This window comes from Mobula hypostoma, chromosome 25 (assembly GCF_963921235.1).
Source record: "Mobula hypostoma chromosome 25, sMobHyp1.1, whole genome shotgun sequence".
Taxonomy (NCBI): Eukaryota; Metazoa; Chordata; class Chondrichthyes; order Myliobatiformes; family Myliobatidae; genus Mobula; species Mobula hypostoma.
The window spans coordinates 29,329,512-29,349,606 of NC_086121.1; the positions used below are offsets into that span (position 1 = coordinate 29,329,512).

Consider the following 20,095-nt stretch of genomic DNA (forward strand, 5'->3'; position numbering starts at 1 on the left):
CATTACACCTTTATATTCAGCACACAGCCTCATAACCTGGGAAGTGTAATCTTCAACAATACGAATGGAATGTCCTTTATAATCCAATTTTCCTCTGCGACATGCTTCCATAATCAAAAGGTTTTTCACCTGATAGCGATGAAAACAAAGCATAACTGGGTGTGGCCAGGAGCCCAATTCGGGCTTAGAATGAAATACCTGTATACGGTGGGCTCTAACTCAGGTAAATTGGGAAGAATATCTTTCCCAAAGACCTCACAAAGTAAAGAGGAAAAGAAATCAACAGGAGCTCCGCTTTCGATAGCCTCTGGCAGACTGAGGATATGTAAGCTGTGCCTTCTGCTCCGACCTTCGAGATCAGCTATTTTTGATGATAACTTGGCATTGTTCTCACTCAAGTTAGAACAAACGGCTTCCAGCTACTGAATCTGACCTTTTAAATCTCCGGTTTCTAAGTCAAGATGACAAAGACGAGAGGCATGTTCCTCCACTTTGGAATTAATTTGATCCAATTTTGACTCCAACGAACTAAAGGAAGTCTTAAATTCAGATATAATATCTTGCCGGTGCTGGTCCAGAATGGCGATGATGTCGGTAGAGCCGGAGACAGTCGCAGAAACTTCTTTTTTTCCCAGCTCGTAAGCCAGGTAAGAGAACAAGAAAAAACTAGCAATCTGAAGTAGAAAAAGGAAGATAAGAAGTGCGGAGGTAAGAAATGAAACGGAGCGACGGTTTTAAGCGACAAACCAATCGCTATCTCACCGGAAGTCACACAGTTATAGACCCAATGCTGGAAGTTGAAATTCAGCAAGGTAACTTATTGTTTTGATCAGTACAATTATGATGAGCCAAATTTCTTGATTATTATTTAAAATAAACATTTCAACTTTGTTACTAGGTCTTTTTACTTCCTACTCAAACACCACAAGGTTATCAACAATACAGGTGTAAATCAATACAGCAGTTCCACTTGCATGATTTAGTTAAGTAACTGTAACATATCATGCAGACTTTTCCCAAGCAACTAATCTCAAAGTATATTGGCTTAACTCCACAGATGTTGCACCAACAATTTAGCAATCAGTCCCAGCTCAGTGGGAACACTCCCGAGTTGGAAAGCCAAAGTTTGAATCCACATTCCAGGAACTGAAGTACAACTCGAGGCTGATTCATTAATACTGGACTGAGAGGGTGCTACACCAGAGATGTTTTCAGTTGGGGAAAACATAAAGCTTAAAGCCCTATAGTCCCCTTTGGTGATATTATTTCAAACAACAATGTGACTTCATTATTTTTCCTATTAGCCAATTGTCACTTAAACAGCTGACAGAGTCAATAATTTATTTACTGCTTTTATGTCCTTCCATTAGCTTAATATCTTAGTAGAAGAAAATCTTCAAGGTTGGAACATATCCATACTGCAGTATGAAGTATGAGCTGAAGAGTGAAAAAATGTTGTACTTGGGTTACAGAGAAAATAACCCTCAAACCATAAAAGCTGACAGAAACCCATTCATTCAGCCATCTTAACCAGTGAACCTAAAGGCCCAAATTCTTAAATGCCTCATACTGTGAAGGCAATGTACATAGATATGACAGCAACATCAATTATCCACATGTAATTTGTTAATATTGGACAGCAGGAATAAGCAGAAAAAGCTAACTTTAAACAACATATTTTGGGACATATCAGAAAGTGCACAGAAATAAACTCAACAAGTGGAGATCATTCTTCAACCTCCTCTTCAAGTATTATACCTAATCACCTAATATACCTTAAATGCCCTGATAATTGAGAGAAAGGGGTTATAGAAGAGCTTGAATTCACTCCTGGGAGGAACAGGTGGATTTATTGATCCTTTAACTAGAGCTGCGGTCAGTTGCCAAATAAACTAGATTCTTGCAAGCTCTAAACAGCAATTTGCCCATCATGGCTACAAAACAGTAATAAAAGAAAACCTATCCCAGAAAATAAGGAAAGGCAGAAAATGCTGGAGCTGCACTAGAAAGGTGGAATCTTTGTGAAAAAGGAAGTTAATGCTTTGGGTTTATACGCTACCTCAGAAGATCAGGTAGAACATTAATCTAAAGTTTATAGCCGTTCAACAAGGTTGACATTATAGACTTCATTTTTCATACTGATGTACTGTTCCACTTGAGACAGGTCACACCTCCATAGCTGCTGACTGACAGCAAAAGGGTGGAGAGGAAAAGACCAACTTTTCATGATGTCAACAAGGAGGCAGAGTGCAAAGGCCAGATGTTCTTGTACAACTATACAGAACACGAGGCAAACATGGCAGATGGGACTCATCAGCTGTGGTTGGCAGTTCATCTAAGCCAAGGAAAATTCTGATCCCAAACGTTCACTGCCTTGCAGCTATGCCCAGTCATGAGCAAAGCTTTGGGAGTAAACCCCAAGGAAGAATCCGGAGCTGGAGTCCCAAAGGCAGTCCTATGTTGAGTTCAATGCTGACTGGCAACTCCTGCAATGCTGAACTGCATCAGTCTCTGCCATTCCTTTGGATTTGTCAGCCGTGTAGAGAGGAGGAGTCTGCTGCACGGACAACAGCTTGCTCTCCACATCATACTGCCCTGGCCTGCGTACTGATTTCACCTTGCAGCGTTGACACCATTCAGACGAGGACACTGCTGCTTCGTCTCATGGCGTTGACACAGCACACGAAGCAGTCGTTACCAGTTCCAAGTCTCTACGCTTTATTGTTGTGGAACCTAGCACCAGGATTGCTTCGGATGGATAAAGGGATTCTTGGATCTCACTGGACAGCTGCTGCCCGCCTTCAGCTGTGCAGCCCCCAGTCGAAAGGGGGCTGTCCCGCCAAGGTCTGCTTTCCTCATTGAGTGCACGAGGACTAGGTATTATCCGACCTGCAGACTGAAAACACTGCATCAGTCAAGACAACACAAGAGACCAGATCTAAAACTGGGATCTTGGAATGTTTGGATAATGATGACTGGCCTCTATGATAACCCTGTTATAAACAGTCAAGAGACTTCATGTGGACATAGCCACCCTCCAAGAGAATCTGGATGACTTGGGCACACTAAACGAGAAAGACTACGCCCTTTCCTGGTAAGGAAAGGGCCCTGACTATCCCAGAGAGCATGGAGTAGGCATTGCAGTGAGGAACACATTGTGGAAGACAGAGGAACCAGACAGCAATGGATCTGAGTGACAGTTTACTCTTCACCTCAACACCACCGAAGGTCCAGTTACTCTTGTCAGTGTGTACGCTCCCATTTTAGACTCCACAGCTGAGGCAAAACGTACGTTTTATAAGAACTTTGCAGTCACCCTCAGGAATACCCTCAGTAAGGAACGTCTTGTTCTCGTTTAAAACTAGAGTGGGTACAGATCATAACTCATGGCCCTCCTGCCTAGGTCACTTTGGCATGGACAAGATGAACAAGAGTGAACAGCAACTGCTGGAGTTCTGCACCTACCATAATCTATGTATCGTCAACTCACACTTCTGGACCAAGTTTCAATACAAGGTTTCCTCAAGACACTCTTACTCCCGACGTTGGCTTCAGCTGGACTTGACCCTGGTCAGGTGCTCATTCCTTGGCAGTGTGCTTTTGGCATGTTTCCACCATAGCACAGACTGCGACATAGACCATTCTCTGGTGTGTTGCATGGCTGCAGTCAAAGAAACTCCATTGTGCTAAACAAGAAGGGGACCCTCACATTGATGTGAGGGAGATGTCTCACTGAGACCTGCTGTAGTAGTTTGCTAAGTCCTTCAAGAAAGAACTAATTGCCCAAAGGCCTGGAAACTCTGTCACAGAGAAATGGGAACTTCTGCAGAATACCATCTACAGCCCAGTCTTAGTTTTCTTTGGGAAGAGGAACTCAAAAACAAATGACTGGGTCAAAGCCAAATCCACTGAGTGGTCCCCCATCATTGAAGCTAAAAGTGCTGACCTAGCCAAGTATAAGCGTTCACCAATCGAGAGAAACCTACAGATCCTCAAGCTGCTAGAAGTAAAGTTCAGCAGACTGCCAGGTGCCGTGAATTAGACTTGCAGCATTCTACATTATCAATGTCCAACAAGGTTGAGCACAGGAAAGTTGACTAAGATGAACACTTGCTGTTAGACTGCACATCGCCATCGCGCACCGACTCATCTGATGCCTCCCTGATGCAGGCAGCAGCGTGATCCACACAAAGTCCAGCTCCTTCACTTTCTCCACCAATGAACAGCTCACTGATCAAGTAGACCTGCAAAGCTATGAAGTTCTTAATGTCCAGCAGGGTCTCAGGATCTTAAAAATTAACTTTATAAAAGACATCACCTCTGGTTGACGCTACAGAAGGCACTGCGATAGAACACGCAGTCATCTTATGAAGTAATCTGCATAATTGCACTGAAAGATTCAATCATTCTTTTGCCTGCTCCTGTTTCTAACACCCTGTTCCAATAAGGGTAACAAAAAGCAGTTCCTTCTTCCTTAGTTTCATATTGGACCAATCGTAAGTTTTAATAATGCCGTCTTCTTTCCCTTTGGGAAGCATCATTACATTAAAATACAAGGTAAATGAGAGCTATTGCTGTTGACTAATGCTGGAGCACAGGTCTAAGAGGACTAACCATTTACCAGATGCTGGTTTCTTAACCAAAAGCTCAGTCTCGAGTAGATCAGTCAGGAGTATTTGACAGGAAGGAAAGCTAACTGAAGGATGCTCCATGTTTAATAATGGAGCAGAGAACCAGAAAAGGATTTTCCCATGAAATATACGGAGCTAACCAAACCATGCCTCCTAGCTTAGCCAACTGTTAAACACCATGCATGTTTCTGATATTTTAACATACAGAATCACTCTAAGCATTCTAAAATTATTAATGCACAAGCTGTACAAAAATAAATAATAAAATTCATATTACTTAAATATACTTTACAAATAATTAAAATAAAAAGATCTTAAAATAAATTAAAATTAAATTTAAAAAATAAATTAAATTAAATTCTGCCTCTCCATTAAAACAGATAAAGACTCTGTTCCTGCACCATGTTTAATCTGGCAGAGGTTACTTTGACAAATTCTCCAATACAGATGCTGGGGAATTGTAAGTTGTGCTACACTGCTAACTTTGTGAGGAGTTAAACTTGGGAGTATCATTATTAACAACAGACTACAACTTTGGGAGTGTTATATTTGCATGAAAGTCCTAGGATTATTATCAGCAGAGAAGGCAAAATTCTTTAGTTAGTGTCAGCGTTTTCCCATGATTGGTCTAGTCTCATCTCAATCTACCTGCTCTGGTCTTGGAAATGAGTGCAAATGATTCTTGGCACCAAAGAGCAAAGTAGTCTTTGAGTATCACTGTCTACAAGCCTTCTTTGTAGAAGAACTACTTGCACAGTGCTGGCAAAATGCAGCAAGTACTGATTCGTCCTGTTTGCTTTTTGCTGCACCTTGATGTGTGAACAACTGCCTACAAAGCTCCAGGAACAGATTAAAAAGTACAACCATTTCACCTTTCCAAGCTGCTAGTCCACCTCTTCCACTCATCCAAAAAAAAATTATCTTTTAATAAGCCATCAGCCAAATGTTTCACTTAGATTCATTTACTACATTCCCCTTCCAGCTTCCAATTAGTGATTAGCATTTAGATAGCACTGGATTTCAGTCTGCTATTCTGAGACTGCTAAATTTTAATTTTGCAAATCCAAAATATTGGAGTCAAAAAGGCTGAGAATAATTGCCCAAATAACACAGTGGGTGGCACAAGTGGTGTACATTACACAATTCATCTATTTTCCACTCTCATCACCCTCACCCCACCATTTAATTCAGGGTTACTCCCCACAAGTATCCAACATCCACAAGATCATTTCTTTCAAAACCCCTCCAATTTCAATTCCTAAATGCATCATAACGAGAATTGTGATACAATGGCAAGCAAATTTTCTTCATCAGCTGCCTGGGGGGGGAATTGCAAACTGGAAGTGCAGTATACCTCAACAAATGGGTTCACCCCAGCTAATGACTTTTAAGCCATAGAGTACATCAACATGAAAACAGGTCGTTCAGCTCAACTCCTCCACGACGACCAAGGTGACCACCTAAGCTAGTCCCATTTCCATGTCTTTGGCCCATACCCCTCTAAACCTTTCCTATCCATGCACTTACTCAAAAGTCTTTCACTTAAGCTTTTTCTAGCCCCTATTTTAAGCCAACCCATTCATTGCCTTTCGTGCACAATCTGAGACATTATACTGTACGTGTGAAAACTAAACATTAAAAATCAGAGAGGAAAGTAGCCACAAAGGCTACAGAAGTTGACCATAATGGATTCAAGACTTTTGGAGAGAAAAGGGACCATGTAATATTGCAAGGTGGTAATACTGGAAGAGGCGCTGGTTTCTTTGGTCATATTGCTTTGCTCTGGCTCTGAAAATCAAACTATGTATTTCACAGTAATTTTTCTGATGAGGAGGGCCTCACACTAAGTACAGACAAAGGCAAAGCCAGGTGCTCAAATGATGAATTGTACTGAATAGCATCACACACACTGTCTGGAGTAACCAAGCACAGCTGCCAGATTAAAATGCACTTGGAACGGGCCAAAGTGGGCAGAAGTCATGTGCTTTGATTTAAGATAGTAGCATCTGAAAGGTCACAGACCACCACCAGCGGAAGCCGCCTGTCATTTTAGGCACGAAGTAGACGGAATGAATTGCATCACAAAACTTTACAAACAAAAGCAGACTACACTCATGTCATATTTTGCCCAAGGGGACTGGTGATTAAGTAAAACAATGAAAATTAATTCCCAAAAATCATACATAGTTATGTAAAACTGTGTCCGTAGTGGGATCCATTTCAGAATCAGAATAAGGTTTATTATCACTGGCATGTGTCGTGAAATTTGTTAAATTAGCAGTAGCAGTTCAATGCAATGCATAATATAAAGAAAAATATTTTAAAAATAATAAATAAATCAATTACAGTATACGAATATTGAAAGATTACAAATTGTGCAAAAAACAGAAATAATATATATTTAAAAAGTGAGGTAGTGTTCAAGGGTTCAATGTCCATTTAGGAATCAGATCACAGAGGGGCAGAAGCTGTTCCTGAATCACTGAGTGTGTGCCTTCAGGCTTCTGTACCTCCTATCTGATGGTAACAGTGAGAAAAGGGCATGCCCTGAGTGCTGGGCATCCTTAATAATGGATGCTGCCTTCCTGAGACACTAGTCCTTGAAGATGTCCTGGGTTCCAGGGTACTTTGTAGGCTAGTAGCCAAGATGGAGCCGAGTAAATTTACAACCCTCTGCAGCTTCTTCCGGTCCTGTGCAGCAGCCCCCCCCCCCATACCAGACAGTGCTGCAGCCTGTCAGAATGCTCTCCACGGCACATCTATACGTCATAGGAATTAATCCTCGTGATTAGAAATGATTTGGGATGTCCTTACCTTATGATGGCAAAAGAGGTGACTATTAGGTGCAGTGGGTCCAGACTGGTTTCATTAGCTCCACTCTCCCTCCTTATTGCCCTTTATACCTGTAACTTACTCTCTGTCCATCTGGTTGAGCGGCATTGCAACAACAGCTTATCGCTGACCACCAGCAAAACCAAAGACCTGAGTACAGCAGCTTCAAATTCCTGGGTATTAATATATCGGAGGATTCATCATGGACCCAGCACACAGGTGCAATCACAAGCATGCCAGTTTCTTTACTTCCTTCGCAGACTTATCACCACTCACCGAAACATACTTCCGCACATGTACTGCTGAAAATGTCCTGGTTGCGTGCACCATTATCTGGTACTGCAAGTGCGCACAAGAAGCTGCCGAGAGCAGTGGACTCTGCTCAGTAGATCATGGGCACATCTCTCCCCACCATTCACAGAAACTACAAGAGGCACTGCCTCACAAGGCAACGCTTACCAAAGGCCCCGCTATCCAGACCAAGCCATCTTTTCACAGACAGGACATACAAAAGCCTGAAGTTCCACACAACCAGGTTCAAGACCAACTACTTTCCTTCAACTAATCCGTTCTTGAACCAACCAACCAGGAAAACACTAATTACTATGGTTTTGCAAGACTACGACCTCTGCGCTAAAATTGACTCTTTTTTTTGCTTAAAAATTGTGACCTTCCTTGTAAAAAAAATTGTGTAAATTATGTTTTTCTTGTGAATGCTGCTTATATGATGTTATGTGCTTGTGATCTGGCTGCAAGTATGTTTTTCAGTGCATGTCGGTGTGCATGTGACAATGAACTTGACTTTGACTTTGATGTGATTTCTGCCGCTAATCTACACCAACAGATATTTTGCAGAAATCTATCAGCACCTCTTTGGAATGTGGAAGGAAATCAAACCACCCAGTGGAAAGCCCCAGTGATTATGGAGAGGTCAGGATTAAACCTGGATTCCTGGGCATGTCAGGAGGCAGCACTAACTGCTGTACCATCATACCACTCTTCTAGTGCAATATGTGCTACTTGAAAACATGATCACTCTTCAGAAACAAAAAGACCAACACATATACATAAACATTTTAAAGATCATGGGACTGCTTGAGGCCTTTTCCTACCTTACCTTCAGGTCCTGACACTTTGAGCCATACATGGGCATACGACAGGCAAGTAAAGGGCACCAAAAAGGAGACTTTGTCTTCCCATCATCCTCGATGCAGAACCAGCCAGGCTGGTTCTCTGTTGCTGGGGATATGAGAAAGAAAAGGAAGATAAATTAATCGATAAGAGAGTTTAAAGTAGAGACTCTAATGATACTACATGACACTCCGAACACTTCAATAATAAAGTTTCACGTATTAATTCTAATTCACCTGAAATTAGATTTGAGCAATTCAAAATAATACGCTTTTCAAAATCACCTGGCTTCCTTCACCATCTTCCCCTGAAGTGATTGAGTTATATAATCACACAGTGACACAGCTTCTCATCCCGATACTTCGTTCACATGGCCACTCACTCTGCCAAGTCCTTAACAGGACACCCACGGCCTCCTCTATTGCCGCGATGAGGCCACACTCAGGTTGGAGGAGCAACACCTTAAATTCCATGTGGGTAGCTTCCAACCTGGTGGCATGAATGTTGATTTCGTGAATTTCCAGTAATTGCCCATCCTCTCCTCTCCTTCATTATTCCCTATTCTTGTTTCCCTCTCTCACCTTATCTCCTTGCCTGCCCATCAACTCCCTCTGGTGCTCCTCCATCTTCCCTGGTCTTCTACAGTCTATCAGATTCCCCCTTTTCTAGCCCTTTATCTCTTTCATCAATCAACTTCCCAGCTCTTTATTTAACCCCCTCACCCCTTCCCAGTTTCACCTAGTACTCCTTCCTCCCCTCTCCCCATCTTCTTACTCTTTCTTCTCTCATTCCTTTCCAGTCCTGGAGAAAGGTCTCGACCCAAAACGTTGATTATTTACTCCTTTCCCTAGATGCTGCCTGGTCTGCTGAGTTCCTCCAGCATTTCGTCTGTGTTAGCCATGAAGAGGTCGTAATCCAGCCACAACAAAATATTCCCAGCTGAGCAACATGTCCTGCTGGGCCTTGCTGTAAACATTGCACTTACCGACTCGCAGACACCAATCTCAATGCCTTGCAGTTAGCATGTCTCAGAGTTGAACCAGGCAAAGATTTACTACAGCAGCTTTCAAGACAACCCAGTATTTAACTCCTGTTTAAAACACTGGTGTTAAATAATTTCCACTTATCCATAATGAGAATGTTCTAACAATCTCAGAGAGCAGTTATGAGACCATTTTATGGCCTGTGTAGATCAGAAACCATTAAAATCCGTTCTGTGCTATGAATTGCTAGGTAATTAAGTGCCCTCAAAGTGAAAAGCAACCTACACACCTCAAAAGAAAAGCTAATTAATCTCAAAAACCAGCTGACAGATCAAATTTGGAGAGCAAGTTTTGTCAGATGTTGCAATTAGTTGGAGTCAGAATACTGACACATGCTGTCCAGCAGGAGGCGTTTGTCATTTCAGGTCAACTCGGAACATGCAATTGTTTGACAATGCTCCATGAAATGAGTGGAGAGAACACATCACCAGCTACTGGCGAAGGTTAAGCCATGGCTTCATGTACTTGCATCTCATCTTCTCTCTGTGATGAAACATTTCTGCTTTGAAGAACTCCATTTACTGATGTAATTATTAGCTCGAGGCCAAGGATAAAAGGTTGCCATCATCAAAACAGTTTGAACAGCTTGAAACTTTTATTTAGAAAGTTGAATGCCTATGCTTCAATTTTCTTACTTTTTATATTAAAAATGGTCAATTACTCCATCCATTATTAGGATTTTGACAGGTCTTCGAGCCACGATTCAATTAATGCTGAGAATGATCCCACTGCCTGCGTTCAAACTAAATTATTAATTTGGTAAAAGCCAAGGGTCAGGGGTCTGGTGGGGGAAGGCTGATTCTTTATTGGAGCTCGTTCATGTTAAACTGACCTGCCCACGGTTCAGAGTGGGGACAAAGTCAAAATGCAAACGTATTCGTGCAGTCCAGCTATTTCATCTGCTAGCTATAATCACTGGTAGAGAACTAGTGAAGTTACAGAGGTTAAAATAACTCTGCTTTATCCACCCTGATATGAATACTCAAGCTCCCACCCACACACAAATTTGGTAATTTCTAGCGCTCATTGTCACTGGTACCTGAACTCAATCACCAGACTATGAACAGGCAACATTAGCTCTCATTAGCAAGTTAGCAGGTGCATGGGGAGGTGGGGAGGGGATATAAGTTTGTACATCACCAGACCATTACCTACTTAGTGCAATTTTAGCCATGTGCAGCTGATTCACCCAAGAGATTTTGCTGCGAGCGTTTGGCGTGTTAAATACCACCATAAAGCTCACTGGCCTCCCAGACCTGTAAGGAAAGGGAATGGAGAAAAAAAAAAGACAATTAATCACAGTTTAGTTTTACTCGAAAGAAGAAATCTTAACCAGTTTTCAAAAAGTCAAGTAAGGGAGTTTATTTGTTATTAAGCCATTTTTGTAAGGCTCTCTCAGGGGAGCAAGTGCTGAGAATTATAGATTAAAAGATAAGCCCTTTTACAAACAGTTGAAAGGCACCTTCTGCAAGTGGATTTAGAAAATGTCGTCCTCAAAAAAATATATAGAAATTCTACTAATTTTGTTACTGTTACGAGAATACACATAAAATTAAGATGTTTGCTGGCCTGGGCTAGCATCAGTGGCATCAGCAGTTGGTCTGCCACCTGCCCTCAGGGGAAGGAGAGATAAGGAACAATGGAGCAGCGTCTGGAGATGTGTAATGAAGGGATGTGGGAGGAAGAGCTGTCTGGAGCGGCTCCCCCCTTTGAACCCTGAACTGTTTGAAGTGATGGACAGGCGATACCCCAGCAGGGGGATAAAAAGGGACAGGTTCACTAAGACAGACACACACGCCACCCGAGGTAACGAGACCCTGGAAGCGGTGCGCCTCTCACGAGTGGTGAGAAGTACCGGACAACGCACAGGGTGGAAAGGTACGATCAGCGGGAACCCGGTGTGTGTCCGCCCTTGCCTGGGTGCCGGGTTCACTGCAGAGGATCGACCGCATCTGGAGGAGGGGTCACAGTCGGTGACCTCAGGTGACATCAGCAAGGACCCGCCCAAAAGTTGCTCGTGAGCAATCTCGCTGGTCTGTGAGTGAAGCTGTGCTGAATGATGAGTTGTTCTCTCTGTCTCTCTTCCCCCACCTTGTCCATCGCCATGGCAACGATTACTGCGAACTGAACTTTGAGTCATTTTGAAATTGGTCATTTACCCCTAGACAACGATAGAGCTTGATTGATGCTGTTATCTTAATTCTGTGCACATGTGTGGTTATCATTGTTGAATTGTTGCATTTATTATCCTTTCGATTACTGTGTTGCTTGTTTCTTTAATAAAACTTTCTTAGTTCTAGTACTCCAGACTCCAACTGAGTGATCCATTTCTGCTGGTTTGGCAACCCAGTTACGGGGTACGTAACATAAGTGGGGTTCTCGTCCGCGATTTTGAACGCTAAATTTGGGACAGAGTAAATTGATTGGGTCAAAATTCCCGAAAGAAAGAAAAGACAAACAGCAGAAATGGAGGTTGAGGAATTTATAAAGGCGCCGACCTTGGAGGCATTAGAGGATGCCAGGAAATCGGAATTGATAGCTGTGGCCAAACGGGTGAATCTTGCTAAGGTGAAGTCGACAATGAGGAGAGAGGAGATACACAGAGCTATTGTAGAGCACTATGTATCTAAAGGTGTGTTTCCCCAAGGTGAGCTGGGGGAGGTGTCTATTGAAAAACCTGCTGGAGACGCGGTACAGGTACAGCTTGAAAAACTGAGACTCGAGCACGAGTTCCGGGTACGGCAGTTAGAACACGAAGAGAAGCAGTTAGAAAGGCAGGAGAGAGAGTTAGAAAGGCGGGAGAGAGAGAAAGAGTTAGAAAGGCGGGAGAGAGAGAAAGAGGTAGAAAGGCGGGAGAGAGAGAGACAGTTGGAGAGAGAGGAGAAACAGAGGGAAAGGGAATTTGAGCTGGAGAAGTTAAAGATAAGGGCCGAGCAGGGGCTCGTGCCGAACCAAGGTGGAGGGTTCCGGGCGACCCAGGAGGTTAGGCTGGTTCCCCCATTTGACGATACCGATGTGGATCGGTACTTTCTCCATTTCGAAAAAGTGGCCATAAGTCAGGACTGGCCAAGGGATAAGTGGGTTGTTTTACTTCAGAGTGTACTGAAAGGGAAAGCCCAACAAGCTTACTCCGCTTTATCCGCGGAAGATGCCCAGAAGTATGAGGTGGTGAAGGAGGCCATCCTCAGGATTTATGAGTTGGTCCCGGAGGCATACCGGCAGAGGTTCCGGAATGCGAGGAAGCGGTGGGACCGCACGTATTTGGAGTTTGCTCGCGAGATGCAAACATATTGTGAGCGTTGGTGCGCCTCGAAGGGGGTAGAGGGGGATTATGACAGACTGCTGCAGCTGATTCTGATTGAGCAGTTTAAAGGTTGTGTCCCTGAGGGTATGAGACCCTACCTCGATGAGAAAGAGGCAGCCACGTTAGCCGCAACTGCTAAGTTAGCGGATGAGTATGCGTTGACGCATAAAATGAAGGTTGCCCCGAGTAAAGGCTACCAGAAGGGTAGTCAGGACGGCGGGGAGAGTCCGCCGGAAAAGTCAGAAAGTAAGCCGGGGACTAGTGAAAAGGATAAGGTAGACCGGGAGCAGTCTGGTAGGAAGTCTCCTGGGGTCGTCTGTTATAATTGTGGGAAAGTCGGACACTTTGCGTCCAGGTGCTTTGCCCCAAGGAAGGAGACGGGGAAAGGAAAAGCGGAAATTTTGAATGGCTGTATTGAGCTGTTAAGCGAACCGCTAGGGAAGGACAGGTCTGAAAAAGTCCAGGAAGGGCGCGAGAGGTTTATCTCGGCCGGACTGGTGTCAGTGAAGGAGAGGTTAAAACCAGTTCCAGTGCGGATCTGGAGAGACACGGGAGCGTGTCAGTCACTAATACTGAAGAGTGTATTAGAGTTTAGCTCAGAGACCCAGACTGGGGAGGTAGAGGTCAAAGGTGTTGGGGAAGGGACAGAGTCAGTCCCTTTGCACCAGATACATTTACAGAGCAACCTGGTCTCTGGACTAGTCACGATCGGGGTGAGGTCCGAATTACCGATGAAAGACGTGGAAGTCTTGCTCGGTAATGACATCGCCGGAGGAATCGTGTTCCCAGTTGTGAGATTGACGGGTCAGCCTGCCAGCATGGAGGCCCCGCCCGCGATGGTGAATTTGGCTGAAACATTTCTGCCAACCTTGTATGAGACAGGGTGTAGTGAGATAAGAGGTAGTGAGGGAGCTGGGACGGACGCAGCAGTAGCCAGGAAAGAATTTGTGCAGACACAGGAGCGAGACGAGGGGCTGATGGTTTTTGCCGAGACCGCTCTCTCTGACCCAGCCTTGACAAGCTATTGTGCGGATGAGGAAGTGCTAAGGAAGAAAGGGAAATCAAGTACAGCATCCGCAGATGAGGAGTGGGGGGTGGTGCAAAAGAGTTATGGGGATGAGGTTTTTAACATGGCCCACGAGGTACCCCCCGGTGGACATTTTGCGGTGCTGGAGGAAACAGTTGGTGGAATCATGAAAGAGATTTACCGGCTGCCCAGGGGGAAAAATGTTATTGATCATGACCGACGCGAACTGAGACGGTCACCGGCTTTTGATATGCTAACAAACCTAGTCGGTGTTAGCGTGGAAATCAATGAAGCTAGGGGCCCCCTGCTAAGAGGAAAAAACCATTTTGAAAAGATTAGGATGGGATCGGTCAGATGGGAGAAGGCTATTGTTTTGGCCAGGTCTACTGATAAGGTCTCTCCCTTAATCCCCGAAGGAGTAATTAAACGACTCGCACCCATGTGTTTGATTGTCCCGAGGAAATGCAAAGAACTGGGACGTTGGGTGATTGTGGTTACAATAGGGCAGCCAAGTAAACAACACCCATATTTTTTGAGTAATTCAGTGACTAAAGGGCTGATGACCACAGAGGTGTGTATTGGCAATTTAATACGGCTGTCTGAAGCCAGTTTGATAGTGAACCTTGAAAAAAATGAATTCGGCCACACGAGGGTCACCTACCTGGGAATTGTGGTGACACAGGGGCAGCTGGCAGTGATGCAAGCTGCAGTGCAGGCTGTCGCTGACCTCCCAACCCCGACAGACAAGAGGGCCCTCAGAAGGCTTTTGGAGATGGTGGGGTACTGCAGGAAGTTTTGCAATAACTCTGCGGTCAATACCCGTCCCCCTCCTTCTAAGCCCTTGCGAGAGAAAACTGAGCCGGAATGGGACGACCCTTGTTGTTGTGGTCCGGGACAAAACCAAATGAGAGGTTACATTGGTCGCAATTCATCAGTGTTTTTGGCCACTATGAAGTTTGCTGAGTTGGAGCCTGGTCTAAGGGATTATTAATAACACGTGTAAAAGGAACAGAAAATGTGATGACTGTCTGTCAAGGTGTTAACAGCTTCAAATTCTCTGTATTAGCTAAATAACTGTTAAAGATGTATATTGTGTATGTATCAGATAATGTAGTCATGTTTGTAATTTTTACCTCCCGGTAAAAATCCTTAAAGGGGGGAAGTGTTACGAGAATACACATAAAATTAAGATGTTTGCTGGCCTGGGCTAGCATCAGTGGCATCAGCAGTTGGTCTGCCACCTGCCCTCAGGGGAAGGAGAGATAAGGAACAATGGAGCAGCGTCTGGAGATGTGTAATGAAGGGATGTGGGAGGAAGAGCTGTCTGGAGCGGCTCCCCCCTTTGAACCCTGAACTGTTTGAAGTGATGGACAGGCGATACCCCAGCAGGGGGATAAAAAGGGACAGGTTCACTAAGACAGACACACACGCCACCCGAGGTAACGAGACCCTGGAAGCGGTGCGCCTCTCACGAGTGGTGAGAAGTACCGGACAACGCACAGGGTGGAAAGGTACGATCAGCGGGAACCCGGTGTGTGTCCGCCCTTGCCTGGGTGCCGGGTTCACTGCAGAGGATCGACCGCATCTGGAGGAGGGGTCACAGTCGGTGACCTCAGGTGACATCAGCAAGGACCCGCCCAAAAGTTGCTCGTGAGCAATCTCGCTGGTCTGTGAGTGAAGCTGTGCTGAATGATGAGTTGTTCTCTCTGTCTCTCTTCCCCCACCTTGTCCATCGCCATGGCAACGATTACTGCGAACTGAACTTTGAGTCATTTTGAAATTGGTCATTTACCCCTAGACAACGATAGAGCTTGATTGATGCTGTTATCTTAATTCTGTGCACATGTGTGGTTATCATTGTTGAATTGTTGCATTTATTATCCTTTCGATTACTGTGTTGCTTGTTTCTTTAATAAAACTTTCTTAGTTCTAGTACTCCAGACTCCAACTGAGTGATCCATTTCTGCTGGTTTGGCAACCCAGTTACGGGGTACGTAACATAACCAATAGGATGTTTAGTGCCAAAAGCTGCTGAGATGTATTTTTAATTTTAAAATTTTAACCAGTCATGTTAAGAAAATACCATTTCACATCTTTAGAACATTTTAGTAAATGCAGACTGCTCTCTCATGGTTCAAACCCCATAAATCAGAGAGACCCAACTTGCAGAACTGGGTTCTTGGATCATGCTGTTCACCAGAAGCCTCCAAACTGAAAATCAATCCAAGGATTAACCGCATTACAGAAAGAAAGATGTGCCAGTGAAGGAAAGCACCATTGAACACAACAAACAAACCTTAGGGCAGGCGACAAAAAGGGAGAGAGACAGAAGAAAGGAAATTATAGACCAGTTAGTCTGACTTCCCAGTGGTTGGAAAGATGACAGAGTCAACTGTTAAGGATGAGGTTTCAGGGTACTTGGAAGCACATGACAAAATAGGCCATAGGCATAGTTTCCTCAGGAGAAAATCTTGCCATACAAATCTCTATTAGAATTCTTTGAAGAAATAACAAGCAGGATAGATAAAGGAGAATCAGTCGATGCTGTGCACTTGGATTTTCAGAAGGCCTTTGACAAGGTGCCAACAATGAGGCTGCTTAATAAGTTAAGAGCCCATGGTATTATAGGAAAGATACTAGCATGGATAAAGCAGTGGCTGATGGGCAGGAGGCAAAGGGTGGACATAAAGGGAACCTTTTCTGATTAGCTGCTGGTGACGAGTGGTGTTCCACAGTGATCTGTGTTGGGACTGCTTCTTTTGACATTGTATGTCAATGACTTGGAAAATGGAATTGATGACTTTGTTGCAAAGCTTGCGGACGATACAAAGATAAGTAGAGGGGCAAGTAGTTTTGAGGAAGTGGGGGGGCTACAGAAGGACAGACAAATTAGGAGAATGGGCAAAGAAGTGGCAGATAAAATACAGTGTCAGGAAGCATATGGTTATGCACTTTGGTAGAAGAAATAAATGTGTAGATTATTTTCTAAACAGAGAAAAAGTTCAAAAATCTGAGGAACAAAAGGACTTGGGAGTCCTTGTGCAGGCTTCCCTAAAGGTTCTTTTGCAGGTTGAGTCTGTGGTGAGGAAGGCAAATGCAATGGAGCATTCAATACAAGAGGACTAGAATATAAAAGCAAGGATGTAATTCTAAGGCTTTATAAAGCACTGGAGAGACCTCGCTTAGAGCATCGTTAGCAGTTTTGGACCCCTTATCTTCAAAAGAATGTGCTGATACTGGAGAGGGTTCAAAGGAGGTTTGTGTCTCCTTTCCAATTTCAACATGCTCTGCTACCCTCGTATTGGAAAATGCCACCAGTATAACCCAGTTCCTTCAAAGACATTTTATAGCTCCCTATCTTTAGATTGCAGCTTAAAAATATTTGCAATTGTATTTAGGGAAACAATTCCCAGAATAACTCATTGGCACACAAATCTGAGGGAAAATTTGATTTGCTTAGATTAAAGTGAGGCTGTTGGAGACCACTTCAGACTTAACTCTACTCCTCCCCCACAAACTACTCCCACCCCCCACAACCCTCTCCTCTTCCCCCTTACTTGTCTGGTTTCCCTGGTAACAGGAGACGGAGGTGGCACTTGTTTGCTGACTGGATCTCATCCTCCTTAATCCTGATTAGCCTCTGCAGGGCTCTGGTCCAGTCTTGAGCTACGGTAAGATTTAGGTTCTGAGAACAGAACAGATAGGAATAATTATATGGCTACAATAACAAAAATCATGATAAGATGTTACATGGGTGTTAAAACATGTACAACACCACTAACAGATGGCCATAGAACTGTTGCTCTCAATAAATCTTTCTTCCGGCCTAACATAAACCCCTTTGGTTCACTTCTTACTAAATTCCCTTCTCTCTGTATTTGAATATTTTACCACCTCACCTCAAGTCCTTCTTTAACATGTGAAGAATATCACTCTTTCTTGAAGAATGAAAAGATTTGTTTTAAATAAAAGGATTATCAAAAGATTTTTGCTAAAGTGTAATATTGCCTTAACTGGCTTGCTGTGTTTCAGCACAACGTAACTGAGAGCACCTTGCACTGTACTACTGCTCGCCAAACCTGCCATTTCACTCAACGGGAGATTTTCAATAACGCGTGAGAGTGATGAGCTGTGGTGGAAGTAATGCCCCAACCACAACCAGATACTGATGGCACCCCTTCTTGTCTCCCACAGTTGGGCACTAAGAATGTGTGTGCCTGTGGAGTTCATACCCCAAGATGGCCGATACCTCACAGAATCACTGACTAGACTATTGAAACATGTTGTAGACCACAACTTAAGAAGCAATGAAGGACCAACGGATAAGAGGCCTGCCAGCAGATTAGTTAGCATTCTGTGCATTGTCTTGAAGACCAACATGCCTTGCACGTTGCCTGGTTCACACTCTGTAGAAGGCAGGTCTGTAACAGTGCTGATGAGCACTTGAAAGTGCTATATGTACACAGGAGTGGGGCAGGAACACTCTGACGTGTGGAGTATGCACTTCTGTATCCTCAAAGGAGACGGCAGTTCTGATCTGTATAACTTCACCATGATTCCCTAAAGCAATGATATGCATTTATGTCCTGAAGAAGGGTTTCGGCCCGAAACGTCGACTGTTTATTCAACCTGACCTGCTAAGATCCCCCAGCATTTTGTATGTGTTGCTAAGTATTTAAATATTGTCTTCTACATCAGAAGATGTTGTGAGGGGCTTTTACAGTTGTAAGGTGTATTTGACATTTTGCCTCTGTTATAAGATTAGAACTGAGTGCACTAGTTTTGTGCACAGCAAGCGCTAACAAGCAATCAGAACAAATCATCTGACCAGTGTTTAAGTTACATTGGCTCACGAATAAATATCGTTCAACATTACAGGAGAATTTTGCTTGCTCCTTTTGAATATTGTCATGGAAGAGCCCAGCTGTGGGTTCAGAGAGCCCTGGTTTAAATGACTGGAACTCAGTAACCTGGAACCAATATTTATAATGTTCATATCAGCATCTTCCAGAGATCTCCACATGGGATTGCACCAGAGGTCAGATGAAGCTAGCTGAGCTCTCCCTCTGCCCCGGACTCACCTTCAGTTTTGGGACTTTCCTTGGTGACCCAAGCCAAGGGTTCAGCTGCGTACTGCACGAGTTATACCAGCCACGTACATCCATCTGGTTGAACGGGGTCACCGGAGGTAGAGCTACACATGCACTTTCTTGGCCATGCCACTCGCGTGGTTCGAGCAGGACAGGCTACCGGTGACCTTCCCTCCCAGGAACTTGGAGCTCTTAACCATTTAATGTCAGCAGGAGGTTGTTTACCAATACACCCACCCTACCTTTCTAAAGTCAATGATTAGGTCTTGTGCTTGGCTAACATTGAGGGAAAAGTTGTTGTCACGCCAACATGCCACTAGGCTCCCTATATCCTTCCTATACTCTGACTCACCATCATTTAAGATTCTGGCCCACTACAATGGGACCATCTGCAAACTGGTGGATGGAGTTAGAGCAGACTTGTCATTGTGAGCAGGCTGGGAGTAGAGGGCTTAGGACACAGTCTTGTAATGCACCTGTCTTGAGGATAGCCATGGCAGAGATTTTGCTGCCTATCATTACTATTTGTGGTTTGTTCATCTGGAAGTCAAGGATCAAGCTGCAAAGGGAGAAGTGCCTGGTCTAAGAGTCTAGGCCTAGATAGGATGAGAATGCCATTGACCTTACTGGACAACCATGCTGGTGAGATCTTTGGTCATTAGGAGCTACACATCCACAAACTGGAGCTAATACACAGACCTTGATGGGCAGCGAGGACCAACCCAATATCTCCAATGAGGTGAGGTAGAGCTCCAACACTGCAGCATTTCAAAGGTAACCTAGATTTTGAACACAAGTCTCTGGTGCGGTGTCCCAGTTCAATTACTTATTAGCTATTCAGATAATTTAATTTTTTCTGAAGACGAGGCAAAATGTTTGTTGTTCATCCTTGAATGCCCTTGGGGGGGTGCTAATGAGTTGCCTCCTTCATCTGTTGCAGAACTTCAGGTAAAATTGCTGTAATGTTGAGTAGGGAGTTCAGGATTTAGATCCTGTGCTTGAGGAATTAAATGAACGGGATCATGTGCGAAAGTGAA

At 44.0% G+C, this 20,095-nt stretch overlaps 1 protein-coding gene across 4 annotated transcripts in view; it reads right to left on the bottom strand.

Annotated features, from left to right (window-relative positions):
* LOC134337913 (rho guanine nucleotide exchange factor 10-like protein) overlaps positions 1 to 20,095 on the bottom strand; it is a 225,223-nt gene that overhangs the window by 45,221 nt on the left and 159,907 nt on the right. For all 4 annotated transcript variants that reach the window (XM_063033279.1, XM_063033278.1, XM_063033281.1 and 1 more), the window contains 3 exons: positions 17,526 to 17,653; positions 10,793 to 10,893; positions 8,581 to 8,702 (listed from right to left, as the gene is read on the bottom strand). In XM_063033279.1, the coding sequence (XP_062889349.1) occupies positions 8,581 to 8,702; positions 10,793 to 10,893; positions 17,526 to 17,653 (351 nt within the window). The remainder of the gene's footprint in view (positions 1 to 8,580; positions 8,703 to 10,792; positions 10,894 to 17,525; positions 17,654 to 20,095) is intronic.